General features: G+C 49.5%; 1 protein-coding gene across 1 annotated transcript in view; it reads left to right on the forward strand.

The window, feature by feature from the left end:
• Positions 1–22056, forward strand: part of MRPS6 (mitochondrial ribosomal protein S6) — a 55675-nt gene extending 33619 nt beyond the window's left edge. The window contains exons 2-3 of the mRNA XM_060198661.1: positions 11715–11854; positions 21409–22056. Coding sequence (XP_060054644.1) covers positions 11715–11854; positions 21409–21598 — 330 coding nt within the window. The 3' untranslated portion in view covers positions 21599–22056. The remainder of the gene's footprint in view (positions 1–11714; positions 11855–21408) is intronic.
• Positions 22057–24212: the final 2156 nt, after the last annotated feature.

Genomic DNA, 24212 nt, shown 5'->3' on the forward strand with positions numbered 1-24212 from the left:
TAAATAAATAATTATAAAAAAATTAAAAAAAAATCGGAGCCATTGGCATATAGGAAAAGTTTGCTGGACTACTTTGGTCTGAGGTTGCGTCACCCAAGAATCAGTTCATCCTGATAGCCACTGCCACTGCCTGGACAGATTGGCTGACCGAAGTTGGGACCATAAGCTGAGTGCGCTCCACTCGGCCCTCACTGGTACGCACACATGAGAACTGAGCAGGGGTTCAGGAGAACCCAGCTCTGTGCCCACACCCGTATCACTCAGTTGGCTGCAGCTGTGTTTCTCAGATTTTCTCTTCTCAGTGCTGGGATTAGGGCTTAAAAAAAAAAAAAAAATATATATATATATATATATGTATGTATGTATGTATATTGCCACCAGGGTTATTGTTGGGGCTTGGTGCCAGCACTATGAATCCACCGCTCCCGATGGCCTTTTTTTTTTCTTTCTAATTTTTACTAGGTAGGACAGAGAAATTGAGAGGATGGGGAGATAGAGGGAGAGAGAGAGAGAGAGAGACATCTGCAGACTTGCTTCGCAATTTGTGAAGAAGACTCCCCTCCCCTTGCAGGGGAAGGAGAGTGGAGCCTGGAACCTGGGTCCTTCCGCTTTGTGATACTTAACTTGGTGCACCACCTCCCGAGACCGGATAAGGCTTTTTACTACCTATTCACCTTTGAGGGACTGTTCTGAGAGTTGGTGTCCATTCATATCTCAGTTTCCATAGAAAACCCATCCATCCATCCATCCCTTCCTCCCTCCATTCCTTCCTTCCTTCTGCACTGTTCAGCTCTGGCTGACTGATGGTGCTGCAGAGGATTGAACTTGGGACCTGAGAGCCTCAGGCAAGAGAGTCTGTTTGCAGAACCATTATGCTATCTCCCTTGCCCCATCACAAATCTTTCTTCAAGGACAGGGTTGAGTTGTTGGTTTTTTTTTTGGGGGGTGGGGAGGGAGGAGAGTGGATGGACAAAGCTGACAGTCTTGAACCATCGGCATGCAGCCTTACTCGGACCAAAGTCCCATCTTACCTGTGGCCCTACTCATGGCATATGCGCTTTATTTCTTCGGGAAGTCGTCTTGAAGTGGCATAACCCGACTTGCTTGGGTGGTCTGGTTGCCATGGACTCAGCGCGGGAAGAGAGAAGGATGTGAGACTTAAGGAAGCAAGCAAGTCAAGACAAAAGCCCAGTGCTCTTGGATGGGTTCTTTGATGGCTCCTGCTCTTGCTCCGGCTCCGCCTCAGAAGAGTGCTGTAGTGTCATCACTGCCCTCACACCCTCAGTGAGAACCAAGCTGGAGTCCCGCAGAAAGGAGGAAGAGGCAGGTGGCAGATGCCGGTGTCTGTCCAGGTGAATTCTTGTTCCCTAGTCGTGTCGAGGAAAGGAATATCTGGATGCTTTTTCAGTCCGTTCAGTGTGGCCTGGACTCACTATTAAGTAGAGTGCTCCTTAGTAGCTTGCTATTTTTATTTTATTTTATTTTTATTATTATTATTTTTGCTACCATCATCAGACGCTGAAGTGAAAGTCACCGCTGTGCCCAGTGGGCAAAGCACGCTCTACACAGAGCCAGCTTCGGAAGTGTCCGTCCTTTGATTAGTGCCTTCTGGTTGCCAGTACCTTTCTTAATAGAAAACTCTCTCTCTCTCTCTCTCTCTCTCTCTCTCGTGACAGTTCCTCTTTTTAAATCTTCTGACAAACTCATAAAGGAAGTAAGCAGCCGCGCTCACACCGACAGACTTTACACCCAGCCTTTAGTCAAGGAAGCCAAGTAATAATTCTTGCTGCGGCTCAGCTGATACTTACTCATCTACACACATTCTTCTTTTGATCCTAAATTTGTAAGATCACCTTGCTCAACGTGGATTCTGGGCATCAGTGGTTTAACGGCCGGCCGCGGGTTCCCAGTGTTGGCTGGAGACCACGTGTGTGACCATCCCTCTTGTGTTCTGTGGTAGGGGAAGAAGCTGAAGCCCACATTCGCATGTCTGCACACGTCACGGCTTGGGGGAAGCACGAGACTGAGTGACCCTAGCGCCCTCAGATACCCTTCGCAAAGCCCCAGCAGGACTGAGTCTGGATGAGGCTCCGTGGACAGAGTAGGAACCCAGGTCATGGGACACAGGCTCTAGAACTGCTGGAATTCCTCATCCCCGACCCCCAGTGTCTTACATTTTTTCAGATTTCTTTGCCTCCCACCAATAGAACTCCCACCCCAACCTGGGGAAGTCTCAACAGGACCAGCACAGCCCTCTTCATTTTATATGCTAGACTGGGCTCCTTTTTTTTTTTTTGTCTTCAGGACCTAAGCCTGCACGATTTCACTGCTCCTGATTTTTTTTTTTTCTCTCTATTTTCAATTTTAGTGAGAGGTGGGGGGCGGGGAGACTTCACAGCGCCATCCAGACGCTCATGCAATACCCAGAATACCCATGGTGGCACTCACAGTGCTTCCGCATGGCACCTGGGGCTCAGCAAAGTGTGCACTCTCCCAGGCGAGCCCTCTCCCACCCCTGTGTGTGTGTGTGTGTGTTTTAGTTTTTATTTATTTATTTATTTTCCCTTTTTGTTGCCCTTGTTTTTCATTGTTGTTGCAGTTACTATTGTTGTTGTTATTGATGTCGTCGTTGTTAGATAGGACAGAGAAATGGAGAGAGGTGAGGAGGAAAGAGAGGAGGAGAGAAAGACAAGACACCTGCAGACCTGCTTCACCGCCTGTGAAGCGACTCTCCTGCAGGTGGGGAGCCGGGGGCTCGAACTGGGATCCTTACGCCGGTCCCTGCGCTTTGCGCCACGTGCACTTAACCCACTGTGCCACCGCCCGACTCCCCCTGTGGTGTTTTTAACAGAGCAGAGTTTGAGCCTCAAACTCGACTCTGAAACACCTAGCAAATGAACTGCTTTGCTCCTCTTCGCAAGGGCTGTAAGAACTTCGAGGATTTTCTCATTGGTACCCGTCCCAGTCATTATCTGCTTTCAGACGAGGCCAGGTGGGAATCTGAATGTGTGCGCAACAAAAGAAAAGAACGTGTTTTTCTCCCATTGCCCTTCTCCGACACCCTCATTTTTCTTCATTAGACTAAGCCCCGTTTGTCAAAAACGAACAATCCCGTCTTTGTCTTAGATCTTGCCCACACATCAAAAGACACAACTCTCAAGAGCGGTGGTGAGCGAAGTCCTCCCTCCTCCACCTGTATGTTTCTTCCTGGGGAAAGACTGGGTCAGCTCTAATAATATGTGGACTGAAAAACGAGAGCTGGTTAGATTTACATGACATGATTGGTAGAGCTAACATAGGCCCTTTGGGGGTGAGAGATACTCTCCAGTTCAGCCCTGTTGAGAAATCATAACCAAGGGTGTCTCTGCAAGCAAGGCTCTTGTGTTGTGGAGAGAGGAGGATGAAGAGGTCGGACTGCTAGTGACGGGGAGGCAAGGAGAGGCGAAAGTGTCGTTGGCTAGCAGTAGATGATAAAGCCAGGCAGTTTCAACTTGGTAGTCCTAGATAGTCTGTGTTTCCCTAGCTTTTTAAAATGTTTCGCAAATTACAATCCCTTGTAAGAGATAGGAATGCTTTTGAAGATGCTTTGGCAGAATGTCTTTTGTCATTCCACGGAAAACCGCTTTAATTAGCCTGGGAGAAGTCCTGGCAGTGTAAATACTGTATAGTGAGAATCTTCTCATTTCACTGTGAGATCTCCTTTGACTTTTGAGTGGCAAACAGATCAACTTGAGTCTTTTGCTCTCGGCCTTTTCCTGTGCAAAAGCTTTATTTTATTTTATTTTATTTCATTTTATTTTATTATTTTATATCTTTCTTCAGTGATGACATGTCACACTAGTGTCCGATGATGGTATGGAACCTGTCGCTCTCGCGTCCCCAGCCCCACAGTGCTTCCGTTTACAGATCGCCAGCAGAGTGCAGAAGAACTTGAGTGGGGACCTGAGCGTTCTCCGCTTGGGCACCCACCCCTCTTTCTCTCTTGCCAGACGTAGGCTGGCGACGGCGTTAAGATCTGCGTTCCGCTTCCCAACTTTTTGTTCTGCTTTTCTTGTTGTAATTGTTTGTTTGTTTGTTTGTTTTTTGAAAAAAAGTGGATTACAAAGATAGTTGCTGTGCAAAAGTTAGTAGTCTTCTTCAAGAAGAGAACCAATTCCTTTTCTAAGACTCTGTGACAATGGCTCTATCTTCTTTCTTTTTTAAGCCAAATGCTAGCAGAGTGCTGCTGCTTTTAGCTAGGAATTTTGATATGTAAGTATTAGGCATTTCTAAAACACGTCTACATGGAAGTCTGCTTGTTTTTTATTTTTCGCCCCTAGTGTCCTGCTTTGTTCTGAGTCTCTGTGACAGAAGTCTGTGTTTTGTGAACACATGCCCTTTGTCAGGTTCTGTATTGTAGACAGATGTGACTGTGATTACTGTTGAGTTACTGGTGAGGTTTTCTTTTTTTTTTGTTTGTTTTGTTAATTGTTAACTGATTTCTTGAGTATCTTGACTGTCCAGAGCTTTCCTTTCTCCTCCTCCTTCTCCTCCTCTTCTTCTTCCCCCTCTTTCTCTTCCTCCCCCTTCTCCTCTCCCTCCTCCATATTTGAGTAATTGGGTTCATTTCACTGTACAACGTTCTAGTTACAAGCAGAAAGTAATATTTGCTAAGAAAAATGAAACAGGTCACTTCCAGATTGAAAGGAACATAATTGAGATTGTAGTTCTCTGACCTATAACCACACAGGAGAAATTTCTAACTTCACTATTCTAACCTTCTGTACACAGTCTGATTTTTAAAATCGTAGATGGATTATCTTGGCTTTTTTTAAATTTTTTAAATTTTTTATTTTGAAGTGTTGGGGGGGAGAAAAACCGGGTCTGCTTCAAGAGCTGTCAGTTTCCATTACCGACTCTGTACAATACACTGCTAAATGTGTACTGTGTGTCACTTGGCCAGATGCTGCATTTGCCTTCAGAAGTATTTGGAAACTTAAGACGACCTACATTTCTTGCAAAGTATATACTTTCCTGTGGTATTTCTGTCTTGTAACTGAAGTACAGTAATTATTTTATGGAACTGTTAGCTCTTCTGTACCGACTTTGAATAAAATGAAACATTTACACTCGTGCGGCTGCGTATTTTCAGTCTGAACACGCCCTACCCTCAAACATATACATCAACTCTGGCAGATGGTGGTGCCAGGGCTTGAACCTGCGACTGCTGGGACCTCAAAGCATGTGAGATCTAATCCGGAGACCCCCTTGAGCCTGGGAGATTTTTTTTGCCTCCAGGGTTAATGCTGGGGCTTGTTATTAGCACTACAAATCCACTGCTCCTTCTGGTTTGTTTATTTATTTATTTATTTATTTATTTATTTATTTACTTCTCATTTTTATTGGATAGGACAGAGAGAAACTGAGAGAGGAGGGGAAAAAGAGAAAGACACCTGCAGACCTGCTTCACTGTGAAGCTTTGCCCCTGCAGGTGGCCTGGGAGATTTTTAAGTTTCCTTCCTTCCTTCCTTCCTTCCTTCCTTCCTTCCTTCCTTCCTTCCTTCCGGCCTGGGAGATTTTTAAGTTTTGTTTCGTTTCCTTCCTTCCTTTTCTCTCTCTCTTTTTTTTTTTTTTTTTCCCTCCAGAGTTATTGCTGGACTCGGTGCCTGCACCATGAATCCACCGCTCCTGGAGGCCATTTTCCCCCCTTTGTTGCCCTTGTTGTAGCCTCGTTGTGGTTATTATTATTATTGCCATTGTTGATATTGTTCGTTGTTAGAACAGAGAGAAATGGAGAGAGGAGGGGAAGACAGAGAGGAGGAGAGAAAGACAGACACCTGCAGACCTGCTTCACCGCCTGTGAAACGACTCCCCTGCAGGTGGGGAGCCGGGGGCTCGAACCGGGATCCTTATGCCGGTCCCTGCGCTTTGCACCACATGCGCTTAACCCACTGCGCCACCGCCCGACACCCTCTCTCTTTCTTTTTTTACCTTTTACAGACAGAGGGAGAGATGCCACAGCACAGAAACTTCAGTGTGGCAGGGTCTGGATTTGAACCTGGGTCACTGAGCTAGCTCGCCAGCCCAGAAGTATTTTCAATTATTTATTAATTTAATGTGATAGGACAGAGATCAAGAGGGAAAGAGAAGGTAGAGAGGGAGAGACACAGAGACGCCTGCAGACCTGCTTCACCACTCCTGAAGTTTCCCCCTGCAGGTGGGGCCGGGGGTGGGGGACTTGAACCCAGGTCCTTGCACACATGTGCTCTCAATCAGATATGCCACCACCCGGTCCAGGAATATTTTTTCTTTTCTTTTTTTCAACTGTTTGATAGAGACAGAAATTGAGAGAGAGGAGGCCGAGAGACAGACAGAGACACCTGCAGCCCTGCTTCACTGCTCATGAAGCTTCCCCCCTCTGTAGGTGGGGAGCCAGGGGCTTGAACCTGGGTCTTTGTGCATGGTGGGATGTGCACTAAACCAGGCATGCCACCACCCAGCCCCTCCTGGAGTACCTTCTTTTTTGCGGGTTTAAAACAATCAATTTATCACATGGCGGTTCAACAGAATGGGCCGATATATTTTAGGTGCACAGAATAAACGGTTAGAATAAGCAGTTAGGTGAGAGTATGCCAGGCCCCTGAGTCCATGAGTTAGTTACCAAAAGTTCAGCTCCGTATGTTCAGATTCTCTGGTCAGAAGCAGCATAGCGGGTCCTGGAAAGCCAAGAAAGCAGAAGAAGGAGCCAGGGAAAAGGGCACTGGGAGTATTTTCTTAAGGAGAGTCATTAAAAAAAAAACACACACAAAAAAAAAAGACAAAAAAACCTCCATTTTATTCTCAAACTCTGGAAAGTAACAGCAAAGCAGTGTTTTCATCACAATGCTGATGTTAATTCAGTTGTGCCGTCCCAGTAATGTACCTTCATAACAACTTGCTTATATTTTTTTCAAGTTCAGAGCCTGTGGCATATAGCTTTTCTCTGGAAATTTCCCGCCAACTTGTGTCTGTCTTAGTGCTGACACTTGTGTCACTTCGGAGCCGTTTTACAAATACCCCTCTCCCTTGTGGCTTCCCCTGTAGCCTTGGGTTGGATGGTGGTGACTTGGGCAGAAATGCAGCGCAAGCACTGATGTGTCGCGAAGCCTCTCGGGAAGGGTGTCGGGGAGCTTACAAGGTGGTGATGGTACCCCCAAGGGTATTGGCCTGAAGATTTAAGGGGGCCCACCCAGTCTCTCTCTTTTGATAATTAGCCGGTCGGGGAGTAATTAGAAGCAGCATAAATAACCCATGCTCCTTCCTCATCCAACTAGGGACCCTCCTCTTAGTGCCCATGAACAGTTTTGGGCCTGAGTGAGTCACGATGATGATGGTGACAAGCTTCCCCTGGTGCTTCTCAAGCACACCCATGGGGTACCAGGGCTTGAATCTGTGTGTCACACAGAGACCGAGGCTCCTGCCCTGTACCGTGAGATGATCTTTCTGACCCTAAGATACACCAGCAGCAGCATCAAAGCTGCTCTCAGCCCAGCCTTGAATTGATTCATGAGCTTGTGAAACAGAAGTGTGTGTGTGTTTATTTAAATTTTTTTCTTTATTGGTGTTAATGGTTTACAGTTGACAGTAAAATACAGTAGCTGGTCTGTGTGTAACATTTCTCAGTTTTCCACATAACAGTTCAACCCCTCTAGGTCCTCCTCCACAATCAGGTTCCAGGACCTGAACACCCCCCACCCCCGCCCCAGAGTCTCTTACTTTAGTGCAGTACACCAAACCCAGTCCAAGTTCTGCTTCGTGTTTTCTTATTTTTCAACTTCTATTATTACTATTGTTAGTGATTCCATAATCATCAACAAGATTGTACCTACCCCATAAGAGGGGTACAGTTTTCATATAATTCCTGCCACCAGCGTGCCATATCCCATCCCATCCCCTCCATTGGAAGCTTCCCTATTCTTTATCCCCCTGGGAGCATGGACCAAAGATCCCTAGGAGGTGCAGAAGGTGGAAGGTCTGGCTTCAAAACAGAATTTTTGTCACCCTCCTTGGCCACTGCCATGAGGATCCTGTCTCTCATACTCACTCTCTCTCTCTCTCTCTCTCTCTCTCTCTCACACACACACACACACACCTGTCTCTCAGTGATGGCTATCTGACTCCCATCCTCCCTATCACTTTCCTGAGCTTTGGCATTTCATTTACTCGCTGCCATGGTAACCAGGACTCATGCCAGTCTTCCCGTCTTCTCTTCTTTTTATCTGTAAGTGCACACACGGGGATGGGGAGGGCAGAGACAGCAAGCTTCCCACCAGCTCATGTGGGCGCTGGCTCTCCCCAACAGGCAAGCGCAAGGCCTTGATTTTAGTAATAATTCCAGCTGCCAGGGCAGCGTCCACCGTGAGCAGTCACTTCTCTCAGTGAGGGGTGTCCTGTCTCCCTTCCCAGAGAGGCAGAGCTCTGTTTTTCCCTCCCAGAAAAGTTGAAGCTTTCATGGCGCTTACATCAGAGGTGGAGAAAATCCTCTCTAACCAGGCAGTTCAGCCCGAATCCTTTGTCCCTCCTTGAAACAATGGATGCAAAGCTAGCTGGCTTCCTTCTAGAAAATGCTTTTCTAGAAAGCTGGGAAACTCTAAATATATGCTGGTGTCCAAGATTTTTGAGTGCCCAAACCAGCTGATTCAGATTAGCCGAGGGCAAGGAGATGCAGGTGCCTCAGTTTGAAAGCACTTGTGTGTGTGTGTGTGTCCCTTCCCCCCGCCATGATTCTGGGGTTGATGGAGAAGCAGTGCCATGACCTACTCATGTCACCGAGGGGAGGCTTGGTTCAGGGCAGATGAGCCCCACACGTGTGCTCAAACTACACGTGGAAGTCTTTGACCCGAGACCCCTGAGAACAGTGGATAGGCTGCCGGCAAGACCTGCGTGGCGTGTGGGCAACACGGCCATCTGCCAGTTCACCTGTGTCGCCTTAGCTCTGAAGGAATATGCACAGCTGGGTCTGAGTCACTGTGACCAGGACTTCCTCCTTCTGTGTGTTATTTGGCTCTTCAGGTCTCTCTCTCTAGGCCACTAATTTATCTGTTTACTTATTTATTTATTATATTGCCACCTGAGCCACTAAGCCATCCCTGAGGCGTGGTGCCAGTGTGGCGAATCCACAGCTCCGGCAGACATTTTCACACACACACACCCCCCTTTATCAGATAGGACAGAGAAGCTGAGAGAGGCAGGGGAGGTAGAGGGAGACACACACAGAGAGAGAAAGAGACAGAGACACCTGCAGCCCTGCTTCATCACTCATGAAGCTTCCCCCCTGCAGGTGGGGAGCAGGGGCTTGAACCCGGGTCCTTGTGTGCTGTAACTTGCATATGCGAGCTCTAGCAGGTACGCTGCCAGCTACTCATTCATGTATTTATTTTAAAGACTTGTCTAATGAAAGAATGAAGCCAGAGCACTGCTCGGCTCTGGGGTACGGCAGTACCTTGGGACTGAACCTGAGAGTTCGTGTGTACAAACCCTGTTTCCTCTCCACCTGAAAATTCTTCCTTTTTGTTCTTTTTTTATTGTTGGAGTCATTATTGCTGTCATTGTAGTTGGATAGCACAGAGAGAAATGAAAAGAGGAGGGGAAGACAGAGGGGGAGAGAAAGACAGACACCTGCAGACCTGCTTCACCGCCCGTGAAGCGACTCCCCTGAGGTGGGGAGCCGGGGACTCAAACTGGGATCCTTCCTTCATGCCACGTGCGCTTAACCCGCTGCACTACCGCCCGACTTCCCTTCTTTTTTTTTTTAAATGATTTTTTTTCTTTTTCTTTCTTCCTTTTAATCTTTTATTTATTATTGGATAGAGACAGAAGGGGGCTGGGGGCTCCAACCTGGGTCGTTGCACGTCGTAACATGCGCTCAGCCAGGTGTGCCACCACCCAGCCCGTGAAACCCTTTAAACTGAATCTGTCCAAAGTGATTCTGTCTCCCTGGCTCCTGCTCAGTCTTTCAGTGGCCTCCACCCACCACAGCAGCGTCTGAAGACAAACACCCTCACTCTGTCGTAGTGCTTTTTTAACACCGCGTGGTGACGCTGCACTTTGTACCTTGTACACTTTTTTTAAAGTTTTTTTTAAATATTTTATTTATTTATTTATTTATTCCCTTTTGTTGCCCTTCTTTTATTGTTGTAGTTATTATTGTTCTTGTCACTGATGTTGTCATTGTTGGATAGGACAGAGAGAAATGGAGAGAGGAGGAGAAGACAGAGAGGGGGAGAGAAAGACACCTGCAGACCTGCTTCACTGCCTGTGAAGCGACTCCCCTGCAGGTGGGGAGCCGGGCGCTCGAACCGGGACCCTTAGGCCGGTCCTTGTGCTTTGCGCCACGTGCGCTTAACCCGCTGCGCTACCGCCAACTCCCGCCTTGTACACTTTTATTCATGTTGGCTTCTTTCCTTTCACCTACCCGTTCTGCCCCCGGGTTTGTCAGACCTGCTGAGTCTCTGCTCAGCCCTCACTTAGTCAGGAATGGTCTATGAAACACGAAACAGAGAGGTGGGAAACTGAAGTTCGCAAGACAGTGTTTCCTGTCTCTGACTTCTAAAATTACTTTCCTGTCTCTTCCCCACAAACTGTAGGCTGCTAGTTTATGGGGGCATCATGCCCAAGCATGTATTTACGTGCCCTTACTTCTTATAGTGTTCTAAGACTTGTTTCCACTTAGGATCACTGGTATTTTTAAAATAACTTCGGTGCCTGGTCATTCTGCATGTTTAATTGCCTAGAGAACTGCAAACCCCCCCCCCCCCTTTTTCAAGTTATCACTGGGACTCAGTGCCAGCCTGACTCCACTGTTCCCAGAGAGGAGAGCCACCGGAAACAGTATTCTACTGCTCATGAAGCTTATCTCCTGCTGGTGGGGACTGGGGACTTGAACCTGGGTCCTCAAGCATAGTGACCTGTGTGCTTTACAGAATGTACCACCAACCAGCACCCCCACACACACACACACACCCCACTGCGGTTACTTCTCGACTCTTCCATTTTCTCTGCTCGACTCTTGCTGTCAACTTGCTGACAGTTCCTCTTTCCTGAAACACTTCAGTCAGACCTGTGTCCCCTCCAGCCCCGGTGCTTTTTCTCTCCCCCGCCATCACGCTTCTGCCCCACGTGGAGACCTCTGTCCCTTGGTTTCCGTCCTGTCTCACCGAGTGACCAGAGAGGTGCCACACTGTCCCTCCCCCGTCCGCAGAGGCCGCCTCTTATCCCTAGTGTCTGTGATGAGGCAGACTTGGTGTCTGTTGCTGGCAGGTTCCCACATCAAGTCCTGTCAGCACCCCCAAATGTTTGTGCTCCCCAAGGCTCCCCAGCTGATAGCCTCCTCTCCTCCCCCACTCTTCCTTGGAGCTCTCACCCCCCCACCCCCACACACACACCTTCCAGGTAGATAACCATTAGGCAAACCTTGGCTGAGCTGGGCCAACCACCGCACCTGCCAGGTGGAATTTGAACCCTGGGTCCTGGGATGTCGGGGGGACATCTCACCCGGCCAGTGCTCCCCAAAAGCGCTCGGTCCTTTCTCTGCTGCCTCTTTCTCCTCCTGAAATTTCTTTGCAGCCAGAGACGCGGCCGAGCTTTTCTCCCAAGGATTTCTTCCCTGACCAGCCTTCCATCATTTCTCATTCTCGCTTTTGACTCCGATGTCTGTCTTTCTCTCTCTCTCTCTCTCTCTCTTCCCCTTCTGACAGCCAGAGACAGCCACTGCTCTGAAACGCTTGCTGGAGGCGCTGATGGACAAGGGAGCCATCGTGAGGAGTCTGGAGAGCCTGGGCCAGCGCACCCTCCCATATACCATGGCAGCCCATGGCCAGCGCCACCGCCAAGGGGGGTGAGTGACTCTGCGAATCATGTGACAGCATTTGCAGCAAGCTCAGGAGAGAGCCCACCAGGGGTACTGGGGCCTCACTGTCAGCAGTGGGGTCCAGCTGCGTGCCCGGGCACTGGGGAGCAGGCCAGAGGCACACAGCTTGTGCCAGGAGCAGCAGGTGTGATGGAGAGAAGCTCCTTAGCATATCCTGGCATTTCCTTGCCATGACCCTTGGGCATCTCCGAAACAGGGCATCACCTAAGGACTCAGCCCATCCTTCCAGAATCTGAAACGTGGGAGGGCCAGGCGGTGGTGCCCCTGGCTCAGCGCACACACTGCCCACGCACAAGGACCCAGGTTCAAGCTCCCACTCCCCCACAGGTGTCTAACCCTGCCCCCGCCCCCCCGACCCCCTACCCTGATCAATTTCTCTCTATCTTATCTAGTAAAATAGAAGAAAAGAAATAAATGGCTCCGTCTGTTAGCCACCCATCTTTGGGTTGCAGAAAGGCTGCAGGACCACAGGCTCAGCCGCCCACCCCGGAGAGGAGCTGTGTGGCTAGTCCCTGGTGCTGGGGATGCTGGGGATGCTGCCTCCTGTCACCTGGAGCTCTGGGCTGGGCCAGGCCCACCCTTTGGGCCTCATCCTCTCCTGACAGTAGCTTCACCTTCCTGCTGCCTCTGAGGAGAGGCCTGAGCCGTTGCTAGGCAACGAGGAGTGCACAGGGGCCATTCCTCTCCTTACAGTCATAGCAACGGAGAGGGCCAGGTGTGTGTGTGTGTGTGTGTGTGTGTGTGTGCGCGCGCGCGCGCGCGCGCGCCCATCCCAAGTTAAGCACAAAGGGGTTGGAATGGGCTTTAAAATCCTCATTTGCACTTCCTTCCCCCCCCCTTTTTGTTTTGCTGAGTGTCTGGGCCTAGTGAACGCCCCACTCCACTGCTCCCGGACTTTCTCTCTGTTCTTACTGTGTCTTTACTGCTCTACTATCAGTGGGAACCCCCCCCTCCCAAACCCGCTGCCGAACCAGAACCACTCCCCCTCATGCTGTCCATGGTTCTCCCAGTGTGGCGCAGGGACTCGAACATGGGTCTTTGAGCGTGGCAAGGCATGTACACTACTGGCTGAGCTATCTGCCCGGCCCTTCCCCATCTGCCACCGAAGAGCAGCGAGTGATGCTGGCCCACAAGGAGGAGGCCTCCTGTTCACGGACAAGCAGAATGGCAGAAAGGAACCGGCACAGGGGAAGCAGTGGAATTTTCCTGCCGCTCCCCTGGTGTGTCTTGCCGCAGGAGGGCTGGCGTCCTCCAGAGCTCTTCCTCCTGCCAGCACTCAGTTCAGGCCAGTGGCCATGTGTGTGTGTGTGTGTGTGTGTGTGTGTGTGTGTGTGTCTGTCTGTCTGTCTGTCTGTGTGTCATGTGTCATGCGTCTCTGTGTGTGTGTCGTGTGTGTCTCTGTGTGGCATGTGGCATGCATGTGTCGTGTGTGTTGTGTGTGTGTGTCTGTGTGTGTGTGTCTTGTAGCACAGGGCCCCCAAGAGCCGTCCGGGTGCTGCAGGTGGCCGAGTGGCCTTTCAGGCATGTGAGGCCCAAGAGATGAGAAGGGAGGGTCTCCCCCCGGGGGTGGGGGCAGAGGGTGCCTAGGTGTGAAGGTGACTGAGCTCTCTGCCACAGAGAAGCCCCAGGCAGCAGATCTGGCCACTGTACTTGCCTGCCTGGGGACCCAGCTGCTGCTTGGAGAACAGGGCTTCCTCCCTCGCTCCCTCCCTCTCTTCCCCTGCACAGCCCCCTCCCCCTGGCAGCCTGTGAGCAAACACTGCAGTGGAAATTTCCACCCCTGTGCCAGGGGGAGGGGGAGGCTGCGCCTGCTGCAGCTGAACTGAGCGAGGCCTAGACAAAGCACGTAACTCACACACGCTCCTGCCTTCCAGGGGGCTTGGAAACCCCAGGCAGGCGGGGACAGCCCAGCCGTGCAGGAGAGCCACATGTACCCAGTCTCCACGCAGGAGCCTGCCAGCCTGCCAGCCCGCTCCCTCCTGCCTCCTGCGTGGTGGCGCCAGACCCCGGTGCCAGTCACAGTCTGTACCAGGAAAGCCGGCCATCTCCCGGGGAGGGGGTGCCCACCGCCCTGTGGGGTCCCAGGCTTGGTGATGGCAGAGGATTCGAGCTGGGAGAGTGGCTCTAGTCCCAGGGAGGCTGGTGCAGTGGATAGGACACCTGATTAGCGGGCCTGAGGGTTGCACTGACCACAGTGACCTTCTGCTTCTTCCATTTATATATATACTTTTTTCTCCCCCAAGTATGTATGCATATTTTCATATGTGTGTATACATATATGTGTGTGCATATATATACACATATTAATTTATATATGTATTATATTTTATTTTTATTTATAGTATATTTATATTAATTATGTATATAATTTTTTTTTTTACTGCCAAGGTTATTGATGGGGCTTGGTGCTGGCATGATGAATCCATTTTTTTTTCCTTAATTTTTTTTCCCCTGATTTACTTGGTAGGATAGAGAGAAATTGAAAGGGGAGGGGGAGATGGGAGATAGAGAGGGAGAGAGACCCCTGAAGACCTGCTTCACTGCTGATGAAGCTTCTCCCCTGCAGGTAGGGAGTGGGGGCTCGAACCCACATCCTTGAGCATGGTAAACGTCTGTGTTTTAACTGGATGCACCATTGCCCAGGAACTGTATTTTGATTTTTCAAGGATGTTAAGTGATCACCTTGAAGGTTATGCAGACAGGTTGTTGATCTGGCCCCAGAGGGTGGGATCAAGGTGTGTGTGTGTGTGTGTGTGTGTGTGTGTGTGTGTGTGTGTGTGTGTGTGTGTGTGTGTGTGTGTTAGGGGAGTGACCTTACAAGCTGGGTTGAAATTCACTCCAGAGGTTAAACACGCTGGAAGCTGAAGGGCTCCGTCAAGGACTCAGCCTGCCGCCTTCACTGTCTTGAAGCAAATGGTTAAGACTGGGCTGGGGGTTTTTAGTCCAGGAGGAAGGTTGAGGAGCCCTGATCAAAGAAGCAGAAAGATTGGGACAGTGCCTAACCCTGTCTCTCTGATTGCCCCAGACCCAGCTGCTGCCCCCACCCCCACCCCCAACCTGGAGAAAAAGACTGACACTCCTTGATTGATTTTGCTCGCAGAGTACAGGTCCAGACAGTTTGCAATGAGGCAGACTTAACTTCAGGTCAGGACGGGGGTGGAGTGGGGTGGGGGACGGGCGGACAGCTTGACTCTCTGGGGCTCTGGAGAGCCGGCTCTTATTTGATCTCATGGCAGGTAGCTCTGTGTCCCTTCAAGTTTTTTTTTTTTTAAGGTTTGTTTTGAGGAACCTGGCAGTGGTGCACCTGGTTGAGCACACCTCTTGCCCTGTTCAAGGACCTAGGTTTAAATCCCTGGTCCCCACCTGCAGGGGAGAAGCTTCATGAGTGGTGAGGCAGGGCTGCAGGTGCCCTCTTTTCCTTCCCCTCTCCCTTGCCCCCTCCCCCTCCTCCTTCCCCTCTCCTCCCCCTTCCCTCTTCCCCTTCCCCTCTCTCTCCCATCTCAATTTCTCTCTGTTTCTTAAGGAAAGGAAAAAAAAAATTAACTACAAAGATCCAGAACATCACTCTGGCATATGCAGCACTGGGGTTTGAACTCGGGACCTGAGGTCCAAAAGTCCACTGCTGTATCCCCGGTGCCACTTGGCAGAGTCGGAGTCCTGAGAAGCAACACGTGCATCTTGTTTATTGTGCATCATTTCTTCTTTCTCTCAGCCTTAGCCATCCTCACCCACTCCCTTGGCCGCTGCTCACAAGGGGAGTGTTTTCCTAGAGAAAAGAGCACTGCTGGGGGAGGCTGGTTTCTTCTGCCTCCGAGGTGAAATGACGCCCCCTCCCCGGTGACCGTAAACAGCGACAGGCGCAGGGCTGCTCCCTGGGTGCCACGAGGCAGCACACCATCAAATCTCAGCGGTAGAGGCCGGATTTTTCGAGATGCCTGGGATTGAACTCAAAACCTCATGCTTGAGAACCCAGTGCTCTGCCCATGGCACTGCCTTCCTGTCCAGGCCTCACTGTCTCCATTGTGAGGTGCCAGTGTGAGTCTCCACTGGGCTCTCTCCCCGTCTGCAGAAGGTCTGCTCCCATGAGCAGGTAGTCACGGCCTCACCAGCCTTGCTGGGTGTGGGGGCTTGGCCACGTAGTGGAGCTCAGGCATCCAGACCAGGGGGGCTTCCCTGTGGCCAGGAGGGGAAATGGGGGACCGGAAGGGCTCACTTTCCTTCCTCCCAGCCTGGTGGCCGCATCCCCTTTCTCTGCTTTGGGGCCTGTGGAAATTTCCACCGTGTTCCGAGGCGCCCAGGAGCAGGAGCAGACTCTGCCCACGTGAGCCCCAGGCGCAGATCATCAGGGAGATAAGGCTGTACCACTGTCACATTGAGGGCTACGGGCACAGGGACGCTGGCACGGCACAGAGAACAGTGCTTGCTTGGGTTTGATTGCCTGAGCAGAGTGGGGGGACGATGTAGGGGAGGGGGAGGCCAGGTAAATAAGCCTCAGGGTTGGCTGCCAAGCCTTTTGCTGTCTCTGTACTCTCAGGAAACACTAGAAATCCTGGGCAATAGGTAGCAGGTGGCACAGGGGACCAAGCAGGGGGAGGACCCACCTCCCTCCTTGTGACCCTCAGCAGCTGTTTTCTCAGCAGCGCCATGAGGAGCTCAGATCCTCCCCAGTGCCGGCACCCCATGGCTCTCGAACCCATGGACCCCAGAGCTCTCCGTGCCTGCCTGCATCCTCTGGAGTCAGATCTGTTGTGAGCGTCCTGACTGGGACGCTTAGCAGTTGTATGACCCAGTGCTCCTGGCCGCTCAGTCTCCTCTAAACCCTGTCAGATCATAGGAGTCAAGTGGGCAGGGCCTTGGGGATCTGGGGGCTGAAGGGAGACTCTCCCCACACCCAGAACCACTTACATGTCTGCAGCCCCTTCCTCTACCCTCCAGCCCCTTCGTCTTCCTCAGAAGCTGCGTAAAAGATAGAGCTACTCTTCCCCAGTAAGAGTTCTGTGTAAGACATTTCTGCGTATTGTACAAAAAAGGTTCCAGATCTGGTCTGTAGGTTTGTGGGTGTCCTATACACACTTCTCCAGAAAGGTGTCCTGCAGCTCGGTGAAAGTCCCGGGACTGTCTGGTGTGAGCACTGGGTGTGGCGCACTGCATGAGAAGACCACAGGAGAACTGACTGAACCTGTAAACACACTTTCTTTTTGGGAGCATGCTTAGACCCCAAGGCTGGCCCACAGAAATGCAGTCAAGTGCAGCGGAACATGGAGGGAAACGATGCTCACTGAACTCCAGAGTGGTGTTTGAAGAACTGAAGGCTGGCTGTCAATGACCTCTTTTAGGCCTAGCCTAAAAGAGCTGGAGATAGCCTGTGGGCTAGATTCTAGAGAGAGGGACATGGGGCACTTGTAGGACCAAAGTGGGACTGGCTGGTGGTTGGCTGCGGTGATTGGGTGTTGTGGTTGGCTGTGGTGGTTGGCTGTGGTGGTTGGCTGTGGAGATTGGATGTGGTGGTTGGCTGTGGAGATTGGATGTGGTGGTTGGCTGTGGTGATTGGATGTAGTGGCTGGATATGGTGGTTGACTTTCTGACTGGTTATAGTGGTTGTGGTGAGTGGATTTGGTAATGGACTATAGCGACTGTATTTGGTTGAATATGTGGTAATTGGATTAGGTGATTGACTGTAGTGACTGGATTTGTTGGTGGATTATGATGACTGTATCTGCTGGTTGTGGTGACTGGATTTGGTAGTTGACCGTGTTACCCAGCACCCAGAGCCCGTCAGTTGATTGCCCAGCACTTCTCCCCATAGAACGCTCTGTAAGCCGTGCTGTCTGTCTGCTCACTCTCCCTGGCTAGCAACTCTGGGCTCCACAGGTAGTGAAGCAAAGGAGGGAGATTGGAGAAGCTAGACAAAAGGCGATGGATGAGAATGACACTCCGTGAGTTTGTAGAAAAACCGCTGGCTGTCGAGTTAAGTGTGGTAGGAATGTTGCTGATGCAGGGTGAGGGCACAGCTTGTGGGTGGTAGTTTGGAAGGACAGTTCGATGAATACCGAATGAAGGGAAAGATGGATAGATGGGTGGGAAAAAAGTGCTGAGGCTGTGTTTAGTCAGAGCTCCCTGCCCGGGCCATGAGGCAGCCAACATTATTTGAAGCTGAGGGAGTGGACAAGGGGGTAGAGGTTGGCAAGGGGGGGGTGATTTATGGTACATTATACTTACGTGTTAGATTCTCTTCCGGAGCCTTGCTCCAGGTGAGTGGTCGATAAGTAAACATTGGAACAAGTGAGAGGTTCTTCAGTTGGATGACTTGCAGCCCACTGCCTGCTGTGTGGAGCAGAAGTAAACAAGGGGAAGGAAACCCTGGAAAGTTTTGTCAGTTTGGGGTGAGCAGCTTTCAGAGCAAGCCGGAGTAGGAATCTTACTCATGAGCAGGCCATGGGGGAGTTTTATTTTTAATTTCTCGAGAATCTCAAGAGAGTCTTTGATTAGTAACTTGTCCTTCATCACCACAGCCGTCTAACAAGGTGTTCACTTAAATGCCATTTTAAAACCAGCTACTTTGTTTTGGGGAGATAATGAAATGGTACCCCTTGACGAAAGCAGTTTTGTGAGACATTTCCTCAACAGAAATCAGCTTAAGATCAATTAAAAATATTTTTATTTAATTTTTTTGTTATCTTTATTTATTGGATAGAGATAGCCAGAAATTGAGAGTAGAGGGAGAGAGAGAGAGAGAGAGAGAGAGAGAGGGAGAGACAGACACCTGCAGCCCTGCCTCACCACTTGCAAAGCTTTCCCACTGCAGGTGGGGACCGGGGCCTTGAACCTGGGTCCTTGCGCACTGTAACATGTGTGCCTAACCAGGTATGCCACCACCCGGCCCCTAAAAATATATCTTCAGGGAGTCGGGCGGCAGTGCAGTAGGTTAAGTGCATGTGGCACAAAGTGCAAGGACCGGCGTAAGGATCCCGGTTCAAGCCCCTGGCTCCCCACCTGCAGGGGAGTCGCTTCACAGACAGTGAAGCAGGTCTGTAGGTGTCTATCTTTCTCTCCCCCTCTTTGTCTTCCCCTCCTCCCACCAGTTCTCTCTGTCCTGTCTAACAGCGATGACATCAATAATAATAATAATAACTACAACAACAAGAAATAACAGGCAACAAAAGGGAAAATAAATAAATATAAAAAAATATATCTTTATTGGGATGGAATTGACACAACAAACCACATATTTAAAGATTTGGCATCTGTATATGCCTGTATATGTATATTACTGATTACCCTGGAAGTTTCTACCTCTTGCGATTTATTTTTGTTTTTATATTTAACCTTTACTTTTTATTTTTTTTATTTACTTAGCTATTTTTAAATTTTTACCAAAGCACTGCTCGGCTCTGGTTTATGGTGGTACTGGGGATTGAACCCAGGATTTTGAAGTCTCAGGCACAAGTCTCTTTTTTTTTAAAAATTTTTTTTTTTATATTTATTTTATTTATTTTTTCTCTTTTGTTGCCCTTGTTGTTTTATTGTTGTAGTTATTGTTGTTGTTGTCGTTGTTGGATAGGACAGAGAGAAATGGAGAGAGGAGGGGAAGACAGAGAGGGGGAGAGAAAGACAGACACCTGCAGACCTGCTTCACCGCCTGTGAAGCGACTCCCCTGCAGGTGGGGAGCCGGGGTTCGAACCGGGATCCTTATGCCGGTCCTTGTGCTTTGCGCCACCTGCGCTTAACCCGCTGCGCTACAGCCCGACTCCCGGCACAAGTCTCTTTGCACAACCATTGTGCTATCTCTCCCTATCTGATTTTCTTTTTGACTCTGCCTACTTCCTGTCTTTAACAAGCATTTAACGTGCTGTGCTACTGCCCGATTCCCTAAAGATACGTTTTTACGCGCTGGGTGGTGGCTGGCGCACCTGGTTGAGCGCACATGTTACGGTGCGCAAGGTCCCAGGTTCAAACCCTCAGTCCCCACCTGCAGTGGGAAAGCTTTGCGAGTGGTGAAGCTGGGCTGCAGGTAGAACTAGACAATATGCATTTTTCTTCTCTTCCTCCTCCTCCTCTTTGTTTCCCCAACTTATTTCACTCACTAGAACGGTTATGAAGGTCCTAATACCATGCACCAGTAGCCTTCCTGTAGTGTATTCTTTTAGTCCGAGCAGTAAGCCTTTGTGTGAATGTACTTTTGCATCTGAGTTTAGCTGTTGGTGGCTATCTGTGTTACTTTCAGTTTGGGGGTTACGGCAGGTAAAGCCACTGTGAACATGTGAGTGCAGATGGCAGTGTGAACACATAGTGTGGATCTCCTTGGCAGATGCCTTGCACAGTGACTCGGTCAGAATGACAGGTGACTGACTGCTGAAGAAAAAAAAGCCAGACTATTTTCTGAAGCGGTTGTACCCACTTACATTCCCGCTAGCAGTGCATGGGAGTGGAATCCCTCCACATTCTCCCCAATACTCGTTCTGCCTTTCTCTTCCTTTTGTTACTTTTTACTCGCTATGTGTAGAATCTGTCTTCTGGTACTTTTAGAGTTGGTGAGTCTTTGTGATGAAGCAGTGGTTAGATACTGGTTTTGGGGGGTTTCTGGCAGATTGTTCCTTCTGTTGTCTACTTAGGGGGTGTAACTGTAGCCACTTGACAGTAGGTAATATGGATAGATAGTGCTCACGCCAGAGTGTCAGTCTGGGATTTGTGGTACAGGAGATCCAATTCAGGACCCTAACATTTGCAAATCCTGTTCTATATACCCTTGAGCCAATTCCAGACCTTTTTTTTGATGAGTGTTTTTGCCTGATACGTTTATCTGTCCTTTCACTTCGGAATGACTTTCCCACTAGGCTTGGCTTAAGAGTAATTGGCCACTTAGGTAGTTAGTTTTGTTTTGAGTCTTGAATCTTTTCCTTATGGAAATAAACACCATCTTTTTTTTTGGGGGGGAGGGTAAACTTCCTTTCATGTAGAGTTTGTTTTCATTAAAAAAATTAAAAAAAAAACTTTAATTTGATAGAGACAGAAAGAGAGAGAGAGAGAGAGACCCTTGCAGTACCTGCTTCACTGCGCGTTGAGCTGCCCCTATAGAGTGAGGACCAGAGGGCTTGACCCCAGGCGGCTTCTTGCACGTGGCAAGGTGTGCACATGAAGTCGCTTGTGAAATCCTTTGGGAAATTACAAGACTAGATGTTAAAAACAACAACCACCACCACAACAACCACAACTCACCCGCTGGTGCTTTGAGTTCAGCCTGGAGGAACAGCAGCTTCCTGCTCACGTCTGCCATTTCTTTGGCCACCCCAGCAGTGCTTCCCCACTGTCTGCCTGTCACCTCACAGTGCTTGTGGCTCTCACATGTCTGGGCTCAGCTTTCCACAGGTATGTGATGGCTGGAGAGAGGATGGCCTTCCACCATACCTCCCGGTCGCTCGCGGCTTAGTTTGAAGAAGAGTCAGATGCACCCCTGGACCCAGAGAGCAGAACCATTGTATTTCAGAGCACAGGTGCTCACATGGCTCTTGTGTATTCACAGGTACTTCCTGGTGGATTTCTACGCGCCCACAGCCACCCTTAAAAACATCACGGATCACTTGTCTCGGGACACCGATGTGATCAGACCGACTATCGTGAAACACCCTCTGACCCAGGAAGTGAAAGAGTGTGAAGGGATTGTCCCCACCCCACTGGAAGACAAACTATACTTCCCGAAGAAGAAGAAGTAGATCTTAGTCCGCCTTCTGTTGGCTTCACTCACACACAAGCGTCCAAAATTCATAAATTTACAAACTTGATCTTTATGTGAGAATGTGAGAGTGTGTTTACAGGTGCCATTCAGTTTCCCTAGGGTTTTTTTTTTTTTTTCCAGTTCCTGATGCCCTTGCTGGGGGCAGCAGCTCACTCAGAGCCAGGCTGTCATCTATGTCCCTGCCACAGCATCCTTGATCTCCTGTCACTACTGTCTTTTTTTGTTTGTTTGTTTGCTTGCTTGTTTGTCAGCGGGTGCCCTGTGCCCTGGAACAGCTCAAACACCATAGCGAAGAAGGACTCAGACAGATCAGCTTTGACTTTGGAGTGAGACACTCAGAGTTGATGAGAGTTAATAGATAAACTTGAAGGGACAAGACCCTGGGGTTCTCTAAGTCACCTTGGACCGAAGCAATAAACATGGCCTTGAAACACACCCAAAGGTGTCCTTTGTCACGCCAAGGCCCTAGCATGTGGTGGGGGTGGGGGCTCCCCTCCCTGTGGGCTCCACCCCCCCCAGCGGCAGTCTGCTCAGTTATCCAGGGGGGAGGGGGGCTGGGGTTCTCAGCACAAATGCAGACTCAGGGTGTGGGGGAGGATGTGTGTATGCGCAGGGTGTCTGCCCTTAGGTTGCTGGGTTCTGGCAGATCGTGGTACTGCACACTGGTCCCTGAAACTCTGATACAGAAAGGGAGAAACACACCTGGGGCTGGGTGGTGGCGCACCTGGTTGAGCGCACGTGTTACATAATACACAAGGACCCAGCTCCAAGCCCACAATTCCCATCTGCAAGGGGAAAGCTTTGTGAGTGATGAAGCAGGGCTGCAGGTGTCTCTCTGTCTCTTCTCCTTATCTCCCCCTTCTGTCTCAATTTCTGTCTCTTTCCAATAAATAAATCAAGATTATAATTAAAAAAATAAAACTAAATAAAAAGAAAGACCCTTTTCGCCATTGTGAAGCTTTTCCCCTGAAGGTGGGGAGCGAAGCTTGAACCCAGGTCCTTGTACACGATAATATTTGCCTTTAACCAGGTGACCCAGCTCCTGGCTCCGTGCAGGTGGGTCCTCACACATGGTAATATGTGTAGTGTTTAGGATAGAAAGGGAAGTCGAGACACTACAGCCCCTCTCTGCTACTTGTGAAGCCTCCTTCCCTGCTTCCTGCCCCTCAGTGCTCCCATGTGGTGGCTAGGGACTCAAACCCATCTCCTAGAAGAGACTAACATGCACCAGATCAACCACCTCCCAGACTCCCGCCCCCTTTCTGCTTAGTCTTATGGACCCAAACACCATAAAACCACAGCTTCAAATTACCCCAGGGACAAGAAGCTAAAAAAAGAAAAGTCTGCAGGGACTAGAGGGCCAGTTAGCACTGCAGACTGGAAACAAGAGGGGTGAAGTGGAGATTATCTGGGAAAACAGCTACTTCCTATTCCTTGAGGAATTGCCTGAAAACACCAGCTGGCAGCCCTGGGACTCTGCCCCCAGTGGGCTCCCTCCCGTGCCTCCCCTCAGGTGCTTTCACGTTCCTTCTAGTTGGTTCCATGAGTGCTACTGCCAAAACCTGTGAGCTGCCATGCACTCCTTTGTAAAAAGAAGATTTTTAGTTGTGTTTATTTAATTTGATAGGACAGAGAGAAACTGAAAGGGAAGAGAGACACCTGCAGATCTGTTTTACCGTTTGCGAAGCTTCCTTCTTGCAGGCGGGGGCCAGGGGCTTGCTGTGTACTTGTGCATAGTAACGTGCAGTTAACCAGGTGCCACCGCCTGGCCCCCCAACACTTTTTAATTTTTTTTATTCTTTTAAAAAAATTTTATTTATAAAAAGGAAATACTGGCAAAACCCATAGGATAAGAGGGGTACAACTCCACACAATTCCTACCACCAGACCTCCATATCCCATCCCCTCCCCTGATAGCTTTCCTATTCTTTATCCCTCTGGGAGTATGGACCCAAGGTCATTGTGGGATGCAGAAGGTGGAAGGTCTGGCTTCTGGAATTGCTTCCCCGCTGAACATGGGCGTTGGCAGGTGGATCCATACTCCCAGCCTGCCTCTCTCTAGTGGGGCGGGGCTCTGGGGAATCGGGGCTCCAGGACACATTGGTGGGGGTCGTCTGTCCCCAACACATTTTTTTAAAGAATTGTTTTGGTTTTTTTTTTTTTTTTGGTCCTTTTTTTCTCACCACTCCTGTCTCCAAAGATCTGTATCCCCATCCCCCCCAGAACCCCTATAATTCTCCCACAGCCTTAGATATGCATTGACTTTTTTTTTTTCACATTTGTAATTCAGTTCTCTATATTCCACATATGAGTGAAAGCATTCTGTAGTTGTCCTTCACCTCTTTACTTCCTTCACTGAGCCTCATCTTCTCCAGTTCCATCCACTTTACCCCAAAGAACACAATTTTATCTTTTTCATCACTGAGCAATACTGCACTGAGTATATATATCCCATAACATTTTTGTTCAGTCATCTGACAAAGGGCATTTGGGTTGTTTCCGGGTTTTTGGTATTGTGAATCAAGCCGCTGTGAACATGGAGGTGCATATACCCCTTCGAATCAATGTGGTTATATCTTCTGGGTAAATGC

Source organism: Erinaceus europaeus, chromosome 9 (genome assembly GCF_950295315.1).
Source record: "Erinaceus europaeus chromosome 9, mEriEur2.1, whole genome shotgun sequence".
In the NCBI taxonomy this organism is placed as follows: domain Eukaryota; kingdom Metazoa; phylum Chordata; class Mammalia; order Eulipotyphla; family Erinaceidae; genus Erinaceus; species Erinaceus europaeus.